General features: G+C 38.5%; 1 protein-coding gene across 3 annotated transcripts in view; it reads left to right on the top strand.

Moving 5' to 3' along the window:
* The window catches only part of TOX (thymocyte selection associated high mobility group box), a 224,964-nt gene extending 208,110 nt beyond the window's left edge, over nt 1-16,854 (top strand). For all 3 annotated transcript variants that reach the window (XM_005479326.4, XM_014264592.3, XM_014264586.3), the window contains 3 exons: nt 3,275-3,661; nt 12,560-12,711; nt 14,582-16,854. In XM_005479326.4, coding sequence (XP_005479383.2) covers nt 3,275-3,661; nt 12,560-12,711; nt 14,582-14,618 — 576 coding nt within the window. In that variant the 3' untranslated portion in view covers nt 14,619-16,854. The remainder of the gene's footprint in view (nt 1-3,274; nt 3,662-12,559; nt 12,712-14,581) is intronic.
* Nucleotides 16,855-17,605: the final 751 nt, after the last annotated feature.

The raw sequence follows: 17,605 nt of genomic DNA, 5'->3' as shown, positions 1-17,605 counted from the left end.
TAATTTGTCACCCTAGTGTATGTTCCCTAATGGATGTGTAAAATACCACCTGCCATTAACTAAATGTAATATTCTGTCACCCTCTAGTGGTGGGTGTGCACCACCATTCTTCAGCTAGAACGTGGAAGATCTTCTCACTGCATGTCTAGTAGAAGACTTTTTAGGATTTACTAGGCCCCAGTGTTTGGAGGCCTGTGTGTATGGATTTATAATTTTGGTCTCCACTGCATATATCTGAATTTTGTCCTAGAACTTCATCCTATAAATTAGTGATGTAAATTGTCTCTGTTGGCTTGGGGCAGATTAATTAGAGATTTGGGAGAGCTTTTTAAGTTGTGTGCTCTTCTCCTTGGATAAGTCAAGAGAATATTGGCTGAAATCCAACCTGCAGAGTAGGGAATGTAACTGTGCATTTGAAGAACTTATTGGACATTCTTTCTTAATTCCAATTTTTACCCATAATAAAAGTCCTTGTCTAAGACTGTCTGATACTGCACAGGACCAGTGCAATGCCCATTCTAGTCTGTGAGAACAGCAATTGAGCCCAAAATCATAATTTGACCTATGTGTCATGCATGCTTCTTGTTATATTTTACAGCAAAGTGATATCACAAAGCTGAAATACTTGACATCACCTATTTTATTAGGTCCAGCAATACTTACAAAATATGTATTTCTGACCTAACTGCAGAAAAAACAGTATGCTGAAGAATGGCATTTAATGGGTTCATTTATCAAGAGTCCAGTAACTGATAATATTGATGTGTTTTCCACTGATATTGGACAATTTGGTTTCAGATCACATATGACTTAAAGCATCCTAAGTTATAGCAAAATACTTGCTCTTAAGCTGAAGTGTTTTGCTTTTTACTGGATCAAGAGATGGTGAAACATATAGAAAGCTGATTCATAGCTTGAGACAACTGAAACTGTCCCTTTTGATCATTTTGCAGAGCTCTTCTCAGAGGTGTAATAAGTGCTATTTATCTCTGACCAGAGACTCTGCAATTCCTCTTAACATAATTCTGCATTTAAAGTATCAAATTATACTATCTATATGTCTGTAATTTTATCAGTGTGGGCCACGCATCCACCACTTATGTGTGAACTCAGAATTGTTCAGTAATTAGATTGGTTCCCTGTTTCTTTGTTAAAGGTGTGTATGGCAGCATCTTTGTAGTGAAAAATGAAATAGAAGTGTGTATCAGTATGTCAGCAAAGGCTTTTTGCAGCACTCACCTCTCCAGGAGGGTTAGTTTAGCCAATTTGCCCTTAGACACTTCAGGAACAATTATCCCTGCTTGGACCACAGAGAGCCTGCCAGCTGCATCATGGAAAGACAAACTGTTTCCATGAGGGGACTGGGCTCTCAGAAAAAATTCCAAGTCTCTCAAGAAAGAACACAACCTGCTCCTCCTGTAATGTGTAATAAGCATGGGACACCCAAGAGGAGTCTCCTGACCATGCTGCTAATTAACAAACCTTCTGAATTGCTGAAATTTCAGTAAACCTGCCCATCATTTCTTCTACACTCAGGAGTGCTCTAAAAATACAACTGGGAAGAGGGGGGGAAATTCTTCCCATGTTTTCATGAACATTAATTCAATGTTTAAAAAATAATATCCAAATAATGGCAGATTTTTCAGCTACTTTCAGGCTTTTATGTCAGCATCTGAATCCTGCAAATGTGAACATAATATATATTGCACACGTGTACACCCACATGTGAGCAGAGCTAGGCAGATCCACAGAGACAGAGATTTGCATTAATTTTTTCATATTCATTTAATTTGCCTTAATTTACTGGAGAAAACAAGGGTTTTTTTGCTAATGGAACTGCAGTTACACATAGGGAGAAGGAAGTTATCATTCTCATCTTCATTATTGCATATAATGAAGCAATTTCAGCAGCGCTCGTGTCAACAGATTGTTGGTGATGGTGCATCGATCAGAAGGAATACAAATAGACTTCACTGACCCTGGAGTGCTGAGAGTAACGTGAAACTTACTCTGGCTTGTAAACTGAGCAAACATGACACGGAGATCACAGAATAAGGGCTTGTATTCCACTTTAAGCCTTGTTTTGACAAAGTGACTTTCTCCAGAGGGACATTTCTGCCATTTTGTTCCCAGCATGTTTCACCTTTCACTGACTATTAATCCCAGTATGACTTAACTTCAAATTATGATTCCCACCTATAAGCACATGTGAGTTAATTCTTAAATTTTTTTCTCATTTATTTGAGCACACAGTTAGCACTCCAGATAGCTAAGAAAATAAATGTATGAAAACAATTGAGTAAATTGAGTTTAACCAAATGTAGCAAGTTATAAATATTAGAACAAAAATGTTATTAAAATTCATATTCATTCATGGACAAGTTTTATTATTAGTAACTTTAAGAAATCAGGACCGACCATAATATTTCTGAAAACTGCAGTTTCTCATATCTGTGTAGTATTCTTCCAGCTTTAGACTAAAGATAACGCCCCTATATCTAGTGCAGGCTAACATTTATATAGCTATAAGTTTTAAACAGAATTTTTGGATTAATAAAGCATGTTTTGCTAAAAGAGAAATTATTCAGAGTATTTCTATTTCTCTTAATGCATGGCCTATGTAATATGTTTGATGGCATGGATAGCATTCCAACACAAAATATTTCAAAATAAAGGGATTGACACAGCAGCTAGTGTATTTGTTCCATGCAGCAGAACAGCTGAGGGTGGGGTTTAGCCTCTTCATCACATTAAATAACTGATAAATAACTATTAGCAATATCAATGTATATGGTAAAAGATCTTGAAAATCTTGTCCATGGTTTGCAGATGGAAAAATAGGGCAAGTCAAAAATCACTACAGAGTTTTTCAGTAACCCACCCTCCTAATGTTCCTTTTCAACTAGGCCATGGAATCTGAGGACAATAATAGTGGCTGCTTATGTGAAAACATGTGTCAGGCTTGGTTGCCTTGGTTGTGTAAGATATTAGATCAGTGATGGCAGCTCCAAGTTTGGATAAAGAAAATGCCAGGCTAGACCAGGAAATGAAGGACCTAAATTACTTTTTTTTTTTACAATGTTGAAGGCAAAAGTGCAAAGTGAAAAGGGATTAATTATTTTTCTAGAGTAATAACCAAACTCCATTTCAAGCAAAATTTGATGGTCCAGATAAATGTTTGCTTATTGTGTGGCACTTAAACAGACTTCAGGGGGATAGAACAGCTATATTTGGTAACGTCTAAGCAATTTCTGATTTTTGTTTTCTCCAACAGAGCTACAGCGAACCTGTTGATGTTAAAGCCTCCCCTCAACCTCAGATGATGAATTCAAAGCAGTCAGTGTTTCATGGGCCTGCCCAGGCCCACTCTGCACTGTACCTCAGTTCCCACTACCACCAACAACCAGGAATGAATCCCCACATCACCGCCATGCATGCCAATATCCCCAGGAACATAGCGCCCAAGCCCAACAACCAAATGCCAGTGACTGTTTCCATAGCAAACATGGCTGTGTCCCCTCCTCCTCCGCTCCAGATCAGCCCCCCTCTGCACCAGCATCTCAACATCCAGCAGCACCAGCCGATCCCAATGCAGCAGTCCATTGGAAACCAGCTACCAATGCAGGTCCAGTCTGCTTTACACTCACCTACAATGCAGCAAGTAAGTTGGGCCTTCTCAGTTCTCTGGGGAATTATTTTATTTTTGGGGAGGGCGTGGGGAGGAGTCATCCAGAAGTTGGTTCCAAAACCATGGTCGTATAGGCTTAGTCTTCCAAAGGCAAGAACAAATGAAGGAGGATGGAAAACTAGAGGATGGAAACTAGAGGATGGAAACTAGAGGATGGAAAACTGCAGTAGAAGTGTTTGTGCCAGTGACAATGTCCAGCACTGTCCATAGATCCATCTGCAAGTCTGTGGCTACCCTGAAATAGTGAAATGCAAAGTTTCAGGAGTCACACTTTGCAAACAAAAGGCAGGCATGTCTAGAAAAACTATGATTGTAGCTTATGCTGTTATCCTTGTGCTGACAGTGGTGTGGAATTGTCAGAGGAAATGTAAAGCAGCCCAGGTTGGGCTGAACATGATAGATTAAGTGAACACGAGTGTGTTACATTACTCCACAGTCACAGCTTCATTTTGCTAAATAGACCTTCTTTTTACTGCAAATAAATGGGCTGTGTCCACCATCCCAATATGGGGCTTTTTTGTTTGTTTTTTTCCCCCCTACTCTGAATGTGTTAGATAGTTGATTCTCAATACATTTCCAACGAGTTCTGAGTTAATGCAGACCATCCAAGGTATTGTGCCTTCCAGGCTTACAGAAGAATATAAAGAGAGCAGATAAACTGTTGATTGCATGAGAGAAAATTTCCTTTTGTATTGTATGAGATCTGACTATCAATAATAATATCTTGCTTTGCAAAGTGGCAGTAAAATGAAAATTTTTTGAATGGAATTGCAAGAATCTACAAAATTTGTATGCACAAAACTTGTCAGTACCAACTGATTATACATAGTCATGAACTTGCTCCATGTTTTATATTTCTCTAAAAATTCACCTTTGCTAACAAGGCATTTGCATTTGCTTTCCAAGCCAGAAACATTTCATCTCAAGATTGGTCTTTAGAATTGAGAATACTTGAACGCAAACCATAGCTTCTTGCCAGGAGAGCAATTTAACAGGGGAAGAAATTTTCCAAAGCAGAAAAAAAACCCCAAAAGTGTTGAAAGCAATTTGGACTGATAAACTTAGTTGTTCAGGAGATAAATCAAGATATGCTCAGGAAGATTTGGATTTATTCAGAGACTTTGATCTTAGTCTCAGGAGTGATTTGGAGTAATCAGAAATGAAAACTTGTGTTCACAACTTTTTCCTAGTTCAGTCAATTTGTCACTATCAGAGAAAACAGACTCAACAGACTTATGACCACACATATGTGGAGGCATGTATTCATGGGGGTTTTCCTGCAGTTGGTGTGAGTGTTCCAGGAGAGCCATGCTCAGAGAAGCTCAGGAGCTGACCCCAAGCCTGGGCAGCTGGAATTAGCTGGAGGAAGTCCTATGTGGGTGAGCCAGGAGGGTCTGTCTGGAGATCCTAAGGCCAGAGGAATCCTGGTTGAACCTGAAGTCTCAGAGCAGTGAGAGACAAGGCAATACTCTGGTTCATTTATCAAACATGAGGAATTACATCTGTGACAGCCACCTGTTGAGATCCTATAACTACATTTCAACAAGTTTTTATTGCACAGTGACTCAGTCTTCCAAGTTCAGATTGCTTGCCAGCTCCAGTGTCACTTGCATATTAATCGTCCAATGCAGAATTCCCTCTGTCTTTTCCAGAATTGTTAGGCATAATTTACTGAATAGATTTGAAAATCTGTCTCTATTTAGTGTATTAAGAGTAGAGTTAGGGCTAACAAAAGATGTCATGCAGATGTTGGATACTTACATATTTATACATAAACTCTCATTTTTGTATTAATAAACACTTAGGCATTACTTTAAACTCTCTACCAAACAAAAGCTAATGTAGTAATGAATCTGCTAATGCTTTATTTTGCCAAGTTGCAAGCTTGTAGCATAAGGTGTGTGCATCCATGGTTTGAAAGTACTTTCAGTCATCTGTGAGATATATGGCATGCAGTTGACTTGTTTGTAGCTTAAGAAAAAATACAGGACCCTTGGCTGTAGAAAACAGGTCTCTAGAAGTCAGAATGTAGATCTTTATCATGATGAGTTGTTTTTTTTTTAACTAAGGACAATTACAGTTAAGTAAAAATGCTGTACCTCTGTGTTCCTGTTAAACTCACAACATTTTAGGTCAAATGCATTTTACTAACTCATATTCCTTAGTTAGAAAGGCTGATGCTTTTAATGAAGATACTGTGGTGAGATATTTCTGTTTCACTCAAGGCGCTAGTTACTTGCTGAAATGCTTCACTGCCATGCTTCACCTCTCTTCTCTCTTTAATCACTGTGTAATATCTACAAGCCAATTTATATTTCTTACACTCCTGCTTTTGCTTTACAGTCATGCAGCTTTTGAGCTCAAGAAAATCTATGTCATTTCACTTTGGAATATTTTTGGGGGGTTTTTCTAACATATAACAGCTTATAGAGTGTGTGAATTGAATTTAAATATAGCAAAATATACATTACATTATAGGGCTAGAGGTGTACTGACAACTCCATGATTTGCCATGACAGAACAGAACAGAACAGAACAGTGGTATCCTGCTCAGTTTCTTAGGTATGGCCCTTTTTAGTCAAGAAATTATAGAAAACACCACACCAGGATTTCATACTGTGTTAGAACATAGAAGATAGGCTGGTCACCAGGAGGCAAATAGCAAAAAGTCATGAGATTACAACCTAAAAGTAAGGGCCTCTCTCTGACTCAATTGTCAAAGGACTCTGCTCTCCCTTCTGGTTGAAATAGAGCAAACACTCTGCTGATCACAGAGCTTGTTAAAGAGGAAAAGATGTAGTGGGAGAAAAATTGAGCTCTCCCAGCAGCTCAGAGTCAATAGCAGTAAGGAGAAAGAGGAGACACCACACTGTTTGTCTGATCTGTGTTGAGGAGGGAAAGGGAGGTCTGGGTGTGATGTTCCATCCCAAACAGCTCTGTGTAGAACACTCTCCTGAGTAAAAAGCCAAGAAGAATGGAAGAATATGAATTCTGAGAAAGGAGAACAATAGTTGCTTTTAAACCAACTTTTTTTTTCCCTTCCTCTTCCCTCAAGTTGTTTTTTTCCTCCATGCTTAGGTATGGCCACCATAAACCTGTCCAGAGACTCCATGAAGGCAGCAAGAACAGAAACTAGTTAACATACCACTCCCTAGGGAGTGACTTGCAACAGGAGTAATTTTCCTTTTTGGAAGCCTCAGCACTACTCATACTAAATAGACTAATGCACTATAAGAAAAAAAAGAGACAAATTTTGTCATGTCATACTGCAGCATGGAGCTTAATAGCCAGGAGAAGAGCAAGTCTGCCAACAGCTTCCCAGCAGAGAAGTTTTCTGCTGCAGGTGTTGGCTCACCTGGCTGGGCACCTTCATTGCAGACTGTACTGGAGACATGTTAGAAGTAAAAATCATCAATTGTGGGTTCTCTTTTTTTTTTCTTTTTCTTTTTTTCTTTCCTTCCCTTTCTTTTTTTCCTTTTTTTTCCCCACTTTTTTTTGTTTGCTTGTTTGTTTTGTTTTTTGGCCTTTTTTTTCAAACATCCCTCTTTGAAATAGTTCATGGCTCACCAGTGTGACACTCAACAACAGCAGGCTCTGCAAATCCCTGCTCTCTACATATCCCCTGCTTGAACTCTGGCTCTGTGACATTTGATCAGTCACTTTCTCCAGGAAAAGGAGGATAGTTTCTTATCAAAGGCCATCTTGTAGAATGTCTGAAGGACTGCCAACTGCAAGAAAAACCACAAAGAGATCCAGATTTCCGTCCTGGCAGGCAGGAACACAGTTCTCCAAAAAACATTGTGCGTGAAATTCACAATCTCTTCCATGCAGACTTTGAGGAGGGTCTGCTAAGAAGTGCTGACCTGAGGAGAGACTTCTGTTCCCACTGCTTCCACGACAATGAGCTGATCTTCAGCAGCTCTACAGGGAACAGCATGTCCTTCTCCACATCCAGCACTCCTTGCCTGCACGTGTGCAGCTGCCAAATCAAGAGTGACTGCCAGCTGGAGAAGGGCAGCCTCCTTTGAGGATCCACAAAAACTACAGAACATCAAAAAAATCAGAAGTGCTGGTAGCCAAAAGTCCTCAGTGACTGCATAATTTCTGTTATTTTTAAAATCAATTAACTCTGTGGACTATGCAGCTGATGCAATGCATCCAAATTGTTCTGAAATGCAATATAAAATTTCGATATTAGCATTTTGGTCATATGCCTAGTATATTTAATTATTTTTTAATTTCTTTTAAACAATCTCTATTTTGAGTTATTTAAATTTTAACTTCTTGAAGGTAGATTATTTTGTCATTTTTTCCTCTTCTGTTCCAGCAGTTAATTAATAAATTTTAAAAAGGTCATTACTGTAGACCTTTGGGATGCTTGTTTACAGTGATAATCCTTTTAAACTATTAAAAAATGACCATAATCTCTATTCTCATGCTTAGCTTAAAATTAGATCCTGATTTTTATTAACTTGTAATTCTGAAATTTGTTATATTTTTCTTAAATATCATTAACAGGAGATGTGTTAAAGTTTTACTTTTCAAAGTCAAAATCCACTCTGCCGTAGTTTTTCTTTTATCCACCTTTGACAGAGAAGTAGACTCACAGTAGATTTGACGAGTGTGATTTTTCTTTCATTAAATGCTCATATGAGCATCTTATCACTGTATAATTTTTTGACTGGTACAGAGTTGTCTCTCTCTAGTCTGTTTCTTAGGTTTGACATGATGTTTAATTTTTGCTCAGTTGGCCTTAGATGATCTGATTGTTCACCCTTGTCATTCAAATCAGCACAATTTCTCCAAAGTTCAGGCTGAAACAGCAGCTGAAGCTGCAGCCTGTTTTCACTTGCAAGGTCGTTCTTTCCTTTCTCTCACACGGACATTTGTGCCTCTTTCTGAGCACACACCTCTGCCCAGCCTGTTCACTGTGCTCTTGGGCGTGAAGAGTGATGAGGCTGAGGGTTCACTCCCTCCTTAATACACCCAGATCTTGTTAAGAAACCTTTTTAAGGATCCCAACTGGAAGCATCACCTTCCCTGCTCAAAACCTGCACCAAGCATTGCATGGGATGGTGAGTCCCATGTCCAACTCTGTCCCATTTCAGTTCTCAGGTAGAGGAAGGAAAACTAAATTCTGAATGTCTAGTAGCCATGGCTGCAAGTACCTATGCATAACAAAGCATCAGAAGATTAATGTATGTAACTTTTTTTTTTTTAAATAATAACTCATTTTAGTCTACTTTTAGGTATTTTTTTCCTTTAGAAAATAAATGTATACAGCAAGATGATTGCATAGCCTGCCAAAAATAATAACCTCATTTTTTCTGGTATATATTTTATATACAGCAAACTCAGGAGCCGGCTGTATTTGTCCAGATTTCTTCTTCTTTTTTGTTAAGCTTTGTCTTCGAATGAGGTCAAGAGAAAAAAAAATCATTAATATCTGTCAACTTCCTTTATAACCTTAAGGAAAAATCTTTGTATGATATCACACAGACAGATTTTCAATTTCCTTGTGTAATAAACAGATGCTTTAGGATTTGGATGTAATTTAAAGGTTTAAAATATCACATTGAGATTGATGAATAAATCAGTTGTGAAGACAAAAACATTGATGCCTGTTGAAAATACCTCTCCAGACAGGCAGGAAATGAAATTAGTTCCTAGTAAAGTGTGGAGATGAGGATCACTCTTTAGTTCTGCTGCAGGCTTTTTAGGACTTGCTACAGTGGCACAACGAAACTGCCAGGGCTACAGAAATCTAATTAAAGAGCAAATGTCCCTCCTGACATCAAATTAATCTTTATCAAGTTCCCTATTTTTATTTCAATCTGGGACAAGAAAATGAAATTTAAAATTCTAGGCATGTTGCAAAACAGTTGGTGATTTTCTCTTGAGCGTTACAATGCAAAAACATTCAGCATTGTTTAATTAGACCTCGAAGCACTCATTTTCTGAGCACTTTTTATTTCATCATTGTTTGTTAAGGGCTTACATAAATAATACCCAAATATTTACCACAAGCCTGGTACAAGGCTGTTTCCCTCTGTTGTACAGATCTGTATTTTCAGAGCTTTTTCTGTTGATAAAAAAGCTGAAGTAATTTTTGTTTACATCTTGAACAGTACCATACTTTATCAGTCCTTCATACTGAGTTGAAGTTGCTTAAATGACTTGGCTTTAACAAGCATGTTTTCCATCAGGTATTCTGGTATCCCTCAACCCCCCAGAGGGACCACTGAGACCCTTCCAGGACTGGAGCCTGGCACAGATACCCCTGCACCACGTTAGCATTTATCACCTGAGTGTGCCCTAAGAAACAGAGCCCAATCCCAGGCAGCCATAAAACTAAATAGGACTTGTCAGGTACAAGATGAAAGCTTTGTTACGCCTTATTTTGCAGGCAGAAGAATTAAATTTGGCTCTGCAGCCCCAATCTTAACATGAGGGGTACCAAATCAGTCAAAACACACGTGCACACATGCTTTGCTGGAAGAGAGCCAAATCAATTTGGCTGTGGTCACACAGAAAACCTGAAAAAATATGAGAATCCATCCACACCCAGTTCCTGAATTAAAACCCAGGACCATTCTCTGACACCTAAGCTAATTATTTATCCTAATTCCAGAAGAAACGGAGTGGATATTGTACTGGTGGTCTCTTCCTTGGGTTTGGAGGAGCTGTCTCCTTTCTTCATGAGTGTTGTCCAGAGTTTGTGGATGCTCTCTCTCCCTGGAGGTGTTCAAGGCTAGGTTGGATGGACCTATGAGCAACCTGGTTTAGTGGAAGTTGTCCCTGCCCACCAGATGATCTTTAAGGTCCCTAACAACCCAAACCATTCTATGATTTTAGGAGTACTTGAGTCTCTGTGCCTGCTCACTTGCATGCTTTGCTACTGGCTACTGTCCCTATATAGTGTTTTTCTTGTATATATGATAGATCAAGGGATTGGCTACCGAAGGTAAATCTGAGTGCCTGGGGGTAGGATGTGTTTCTGTGGTTGGTTTCCTCTTACAGATGAATTTAAAAGGCCTTATGGTTGGTGTTTTGAACAAAAATTATGAAGATGGTATACAAACCTAAATTTTCAGCCTTCTAATTACACAAAACTCCAATCAAAGTCATTGGGAAATCTGCTCAATTACTGTTTCCTTTGGATCTGTTGCAGGTATGGGGGTTGTCTCTGCAGCTCGCTGCACAGATTTAGAGCCTGGCAAAAGGCAGTGCCTGAGCATGGGGGTTACAGTCCCCATGGGTGTAAAATACACCATGGGAAGGCTTTATTTAATCTCATTAACAGGGCAGTATATAAGTAACGTGGCAACTAGATGCAGAATTCAGGTGTGAACTTGCTCACTACTAATGGTCCGTTTCTTGGAGTCAACTGGGATAAAGTGAGGTTTCCAAGAGTGTTTAAGGTACTGAAGTGTTACTCAGGGCATTCTCCATATGAAAAAGATTAAGAAATAAAGTAGCAGTCATTTATGGCCTAGGCTAAAACCCATGATCAGGATGAGTGGACCGAGGTGGCAGTGCACATGAGAGGTGGGGCAAAACACCTGCAGGACCTCAGGGAATAGCCAAGGTAGAGAGATGAGAAGAAGGAAGTGACATTCAATTTGAAGGAAGGTAATTTCTGTGGATGAAGGGGGACAAGAGAAAGCTGAGAGTATTCATTTATCTTGACAAAGGGTAGCATGGCTGCCTTCTTAAACCTGCAGAAAACAAACATCTGTCCGCAAAATTCCTGTCCTAATGAAGGCTGTGTAAGAAAAGCAATCACACACAACACACTAACACTGAATTAACAAAAAACTAAGAGAGTTAATTCTATCTATTCTGTATGTGATCTTTGGCTGGAAGGAGTGAGTTTACAAACTAGGCGTCTTGGTGCAAGTTCCATTTCCGATTTAGTAGCTATGCATAACCAGTTAACTTCAGTGGGAATTGTATGCCCTTGCCCCAGGAAGGAGTTTGGTCTGGATTTTTTCAGTAGACATCGATTGCTTTAATACAACGTTCCCATATTTTACCCAGTACAGCTCTTCCTACTTTACAGGAACACGATGTACAGGGTGAACCAGATACACTAGCCTTGAAATTTCAATTGTTCTCTTGGGTTTTAAACACAATATTTAAACATCAGAATATATCAAAAGAGCTAAAAATTATTATGACTTTTCATATGACAGAAAATTCAGGGAGCAGGTTAGATGTCTCTTTGTAACTTCCACTTTTTTTTCTCATCTCCTTGGTTTCAAAAGCAAGTTATTCTGTGCTACTTTCACTACATTAGTCCAACAACTGTTAAAAACCTTTGGTTGAATTTCCGTTTAGTTGAGAGAGAAGTGCAAATAAAAGAAGCAGCAGATGGTCCCTTTGTGACTGAATGAAGAAAAAGGGGTTTGAGAACAATACGTGAATAGGTGTAGTCTAATAAAACAGTCAGCCACCTGCTGCCTACATCCTTCAAAAAGATTCTGTTGCATATTCTGGGAATTAGTGAGTAGTGTGTGTGCTTATATTTAATCTAAATGGAAGTTCTAAGGAGCAAACAGACCTTTTTGTCCCAGTGCTGATTGAGTTGTTCTCTTGGTTTTGAATTGTTTCTGCTCTGTCTCCATCCTGTGACTGTGTAACAGCAAACAGAGTTTTGGCAGTGTTTTATTTCTCAAACTGAAGAAAGATTTTAAAAGTTAGAAAGCACCTACACATTTTGCCCTATTTTAGGTTTTATAACCAAAATCTCACCTGAAAAACTAGTATTCTCTACTATGGCACAGTACAGTCTGCATTTTTACTTTTTTTAATGCACCCAACCTGTTACTCTTTTTCCATTCTTTCTAATGTACTTGTTTTCTCCTCTAGGGATTTACTCTTCAGCCTGATTATCAGAATATCATCAATCCAACATCAACAGCTGCACAAGTTGTTACCCAAGCAATGGAGTATGTTCGTTCAGGGTGCAGAAATCCTCCAGCACAGACTGTGGACTGGAATAATGACTACTGCAGTAATGGGTAAGCAGCCAGTGAATGCCACCTTGTGTTGAGCAACATTCATGACACAAGTATATGATGGAGAATTTGGGAACAGCATAGTTGCCTGTTTCCCTACAGTGTTTCTGAAGTGTATCTGTGATGGCCCTGTATTTATTCAGCAGTTAGTCTGTTGTGGGAGAGCAATTGTTCAGTACATACATTTATTAGACATTGTTGTCACCTTATCACAGCACATACAGTTTCTAGGTCTCAGAGAACTTGCATCCCATAGAAGATCAGAACTGAAATCTTAGGGCGAAGGAGTAAGAAAGAAGTTTTAAGATCACTGTGTATCAATGAGAGGCAAATGACGTGAGCTATTTTCTAGTCTGAGTCATGAAAATAGCTAGCTGGGCTGGTGAAAAACCACATCAGTGAGAAGCAGGGCTGATACATGGGATACATGCAAGAGAATGGCATGAAGAACACATGATTGTAGCCAGAAACAAAACACCATACCTGTAGGAGCCCTGTGTCCTCAATATAAGGTTAGTAACCCCTTCAAACCTTCAACTTGGGCAGCCTGGTTTTTGTGGAGCCATGTTACTGTGCCACAAACTGCCTGGAAACATTTAACACTGAACAGAAGGTATTTTTTCAGTTTTAAATTATAGATGTTGTGCCTTGTGAACATGCCCACCAGCCTGACCTCCCCTTGACTTAGCCTGAATCCCCAAGGCAATGGGAGATAAAAGCTCTTGCTTGCTCCCAAAGTACCAAATCTAGCCCAGACAAATGAACAGAAAACAGAACTAAAGAACAGTTTCATCCATTACATTTACTTAAACTGAAAATTTCACTTACCTTATTGTTTTAAAGTGTTTCTGGAACTCAAAATAGAACTGAATAAAAATAATTTTCTGGCTACTAGTTCAGAATAACACCTTTGCTACAATCTGCTGACACTGAGGGGAACTTTAGCTGGTCTGAACAGCAGCATCATTCTTTCCCATACCTATCACTGTTGCCCCACGACTTGCCCACTTGTTCAGCAGAACAGTTTCACTTCTGTGCTCTACCACCATGTCGAGACATGTGCTGCAGCCCTAGCTGAAATCTATCCAGCCTACAACTTTTACAACCACTTACACTGAGCTCTGAATAGACTGTCCTCTATCAAACAGGCCACAGCCACCTGTGGATTTGATTCCTGGTCTCTTCTGGAACAAAGCAATGTGTCATTGTTCCTAGAAGTGCTCTCCAGGTGTGCAATGGGTGTAACTTCCCATCCCCAGCAGCTTTCTCTGAGCACATATCCCTGTAGATAGTCCACCCTGTGTAGATAAGACTTTGTAAATCCATCTGAACTTAAACTATCTTTGCTTGGCTTCTGCTGTTCCCTTGCAAATGCTTATCATGCAAATGCTGCCAATCTGGCATGTTTTGGGTATATCTGTACCAGTAATCAGCATGCCAGAGGCTCAGTAAGTGGCTGACACCTATATTCATGCAATGAAGCTCTCCTGCCTCTGAGGAAACTGGCTGCTTCTTATAGGTCACTTATGGAGCATCATTCCAAGACCTGTGCTAAATCTGGAGCTCCAAGCAGTTTTTTGATAGTCAGTGCTACCAGCCCACTACTGCAGGTTTCCCCAAACCAGTGCTCAAACCCATGTCCCAGTCCTGGGCAGTTTTAAAGACAGATGTGGTCTCCAGGTTGCTGTAAGTCACTATGACTTTTTCTTATTATTACCATGGCAATGCAGCTGTACTTCAGTGATATGCTTGGAATTAATGACATGCAGTGGGGTTGTAGGGCTGATCTTTTTTTTTTTCCTTGAAGAATAGAACTAAAAATTTTTCAAATATTAGAAAAAAAGTAACATTTGTTCTTTTTCTCTTTGAACAGGGGCATGCAGAGGGACAAAGCACTCTACCTTACCTGAAAATCTGAAACACCTCTCCTTTCCTTTCACTGAGGAATGCAGGGAAGTCTTTTCATCATGGATTGCTTTATGCAGTCAGGGCAGTTCTGCATTTTATTAGAAAATACAAGTTGCTAAGCACTTAGGACTATTTGAGCTTGTGGGTCACCCACTCTGGAAAAAATAGTCTCGCTTCTTTCCTTTTCTTTGTTTTTTTCCCCATTTTTTCTCTTTCTTTCTCCTTTCCACCCATCCCCTGAGATCCTATAACGGACATTGCTTCTCTTCTTCCCTGAAGGAAACTTGGACCATTCAGATTTTATGTTGGTTTTTGCTGTGAAGTGCTGCGGTAGTAACTGCCTTAGCAACTGTAGATGTCTCGGATAAAAGTCCTGGATTTTCCATTGGTTTTTCATAATGGGTGTTTATATGAAACTACTAAAGACTTTTTAAATGGCTTGATGTAGCAGTCATAGCAAGTTTGTAAATAGCATCTATGTTACACTCTCCTAGAGTATAAAATGTGAATGTTTTTGTAGCTAATTGTAATTGAAACTGGCTCATTCCAGTTTATTGATTTCACAATAAGGGTAAAATTGGCAAACATTCATATTTTTACTTCATTTTTAAACAACTGACTGATAGTCTATATTTTCAAAGTATTTGGAGAAAAAAAGTAAAGTAGTCCCAAATTATATTAATTAAAAATATTGGCTTTGTCTCATGAAATAAATACAAAAAACTTAGGAGAAAAAACTAATGTTGATAAAGAGCAAACACATTTATTTTGTACTGCCTAAAAAATTGCTTTTTTTTAAAAGAAAATCACTTTATGTGTACTGGTTAGTAAACGTCATTTAAGTCCTTTTATGTATAAAACTGCCAAATGCTTACCTGATATTTTATTAGATGCAGAAACAGATTGGAGACAGCTAAATTATAACCTCTACATATGGCTATGTATTATTGTTTCTTCATACTGTGTCTGTATTTAATCTTTTTTATGGAACCTGTTGCGCCTATTTATGAAATAATAAATATAGGTGTTTGTAAGTAAATTTGTTAGCATTTTAAAGAGGTTTCTTTGACGCTTTAACTTTTGCTGGCACAAATTGTTCACAACTGATGATGTGAATACTTTATTTAGTTTTTACAGTGACAAATATAACAACAAACCTGCTTTAATGGCAGAAAATGAAGGTAACCAAGAACTATTTCTCTATTTCTTTGGTTGTTATGGAAAATAAAAAAGAAAATGTATTTTAAGTAATTCCCTTTTTAAAGCATTGTAGGAGGAAGTTGCCCAAAACTAAGACTTGAACCAACAAAACTAACTGAATAAAGCTACATAACACTGCTTCTTGAAACTTCATCATGTTTTGTTAATTTGTCAAGTGGAATAAACATATTACCAAAAGAAATATTACCAAATATGCTTCAGGAATTTTATTATATATGCAAAAGTCCTATAGAATTTTAGGGAGTTTATCAGAAATAAATCCTAAAATGAAAGGTAAGTTCAACAGCCACAGGGAAAGGGATAAAAATATCCAAAAGAAGGTATTCTGTCAATGTTTGGGATCAGGGATAGCTCTGAAAATATATTTTTGGATGATTTTGTCCCAGATGCCTGTCCCATTAATGGACACTACCATTGATTTGTATTTTCTGTGTGAAATAAAGGAAGCAATTCAGATAGAATACACATTTGGCAATGCCATTGGTTTTTCTTTATAAAACAAAACAGAAACAAAGGCATGCTTGCTTCTGAATGATTTCAGGCAATGTACAATTGGAATCACTTGGCATGTAATAACTAATAAATAATGCAGATCCGATGTGATTACTCAAATAACTGTAGCTGAGAGCTCTAATTTTCCTGTCTTGAAACTGTATGAGAACTCGTGATTAAATTCACAGTTTATTGTTTGTCTGTTTAGTACTTTAGAAATATACCAGCACTACTAATTACCAAATGTCTTCTATTTATTATATTACAGTAAACTACATTTTCCACTCATATTAATTCTAAAGAGAAAAGATAATTACTGAGAATGAGAAAAATCAACTTTGATTTCGACAGGCAGTTTTCTTTTTTCTTTTATGGAAAAGAACTGTGTTATCTTCATTTCTTATAGAGCAGGTGTGCAGTCACATAAAGTTGTTAATTTCAGTATCCAAGCAGAGTTCGAAATACAAGAAAACTTTAATGTAAATAAAAAAATACATCATGAATAAAATACTTATTCTGTATGAACCTCTGGCTAGTTGGTGTCTCTCAGTCTGTCAGCATGGGAAACTGGTGTGTGTGCTATGCAGCACTTTACCCATCCAGTGTGGCTCTAGTACCCATACTCTGAGTGAGGTTCTGTGTCTGGTCTCTGCTCAGATGAAACAACTGTGCTGAAGAACAGCAGGTTTTGGCCATGGATATAGTGAAACCATTTTTTCCCAAAAGGAAGATCCAGCTTCAGTCCATAGATGTCCATTCTTCATGTCTGATCTCAGAAAAATAAATGGTTGCCAGACATGGGCAGTCTGCTGTTTATTTTCAGCTGTGCATTGACAGATATAAGTTGCCAATAGATGGGTGGGATCCTTCTGGAAGCAGGTGCAACTCCAGTGGAATTGGTGAAGATGTGCCCCATCCTTCACTGCAGCACTATGCCTTAGGCACCACAGTAACACACACACCCCAGTCACTGGTTGTAAGTCACCATCTGGCCAAACCATGATAATGGGAAAGCACACAGGAACTAAACTACCTGCACATGGAAGCTACACAGTAACAGTAAGAAAATGTAATAAAAACATCTGTCACAGTGATAGAAACCAAAGGAAATAGTCTGCTGTTCATTGAAAATAATATACTTTAAAATTACTTTTAAAACATGGTGGACAAAATGCAAAGCTGGCAACATATAAACTCTGCAGGTTGTAAATCCCATCTGCTTGCACAAGGTAAGCAGAGGTTTTACAAAGGAAAAGCTCTTTGATTTTACTGCTGC

This window comes from Zonotrichia albicollis, chromosome 1, assembly GCF_047830755.1.
Source record: "Zonotrichia albicollis isolate bZonAlb1 chromosome 1, bZonAlb1.hap1, whole genome shotgun sequence".
Lineage (NCBI taxonomy): Eukaryota > Metazoa > Chordata > Aves > Passeriformes > Passerellidae > Zonotrichia > Zonotrichia albicollis.
Note: the sequence above shows the minus strand (reverse complement) of the source record. Positions and strands in the feature narration are given on the sequence as shown.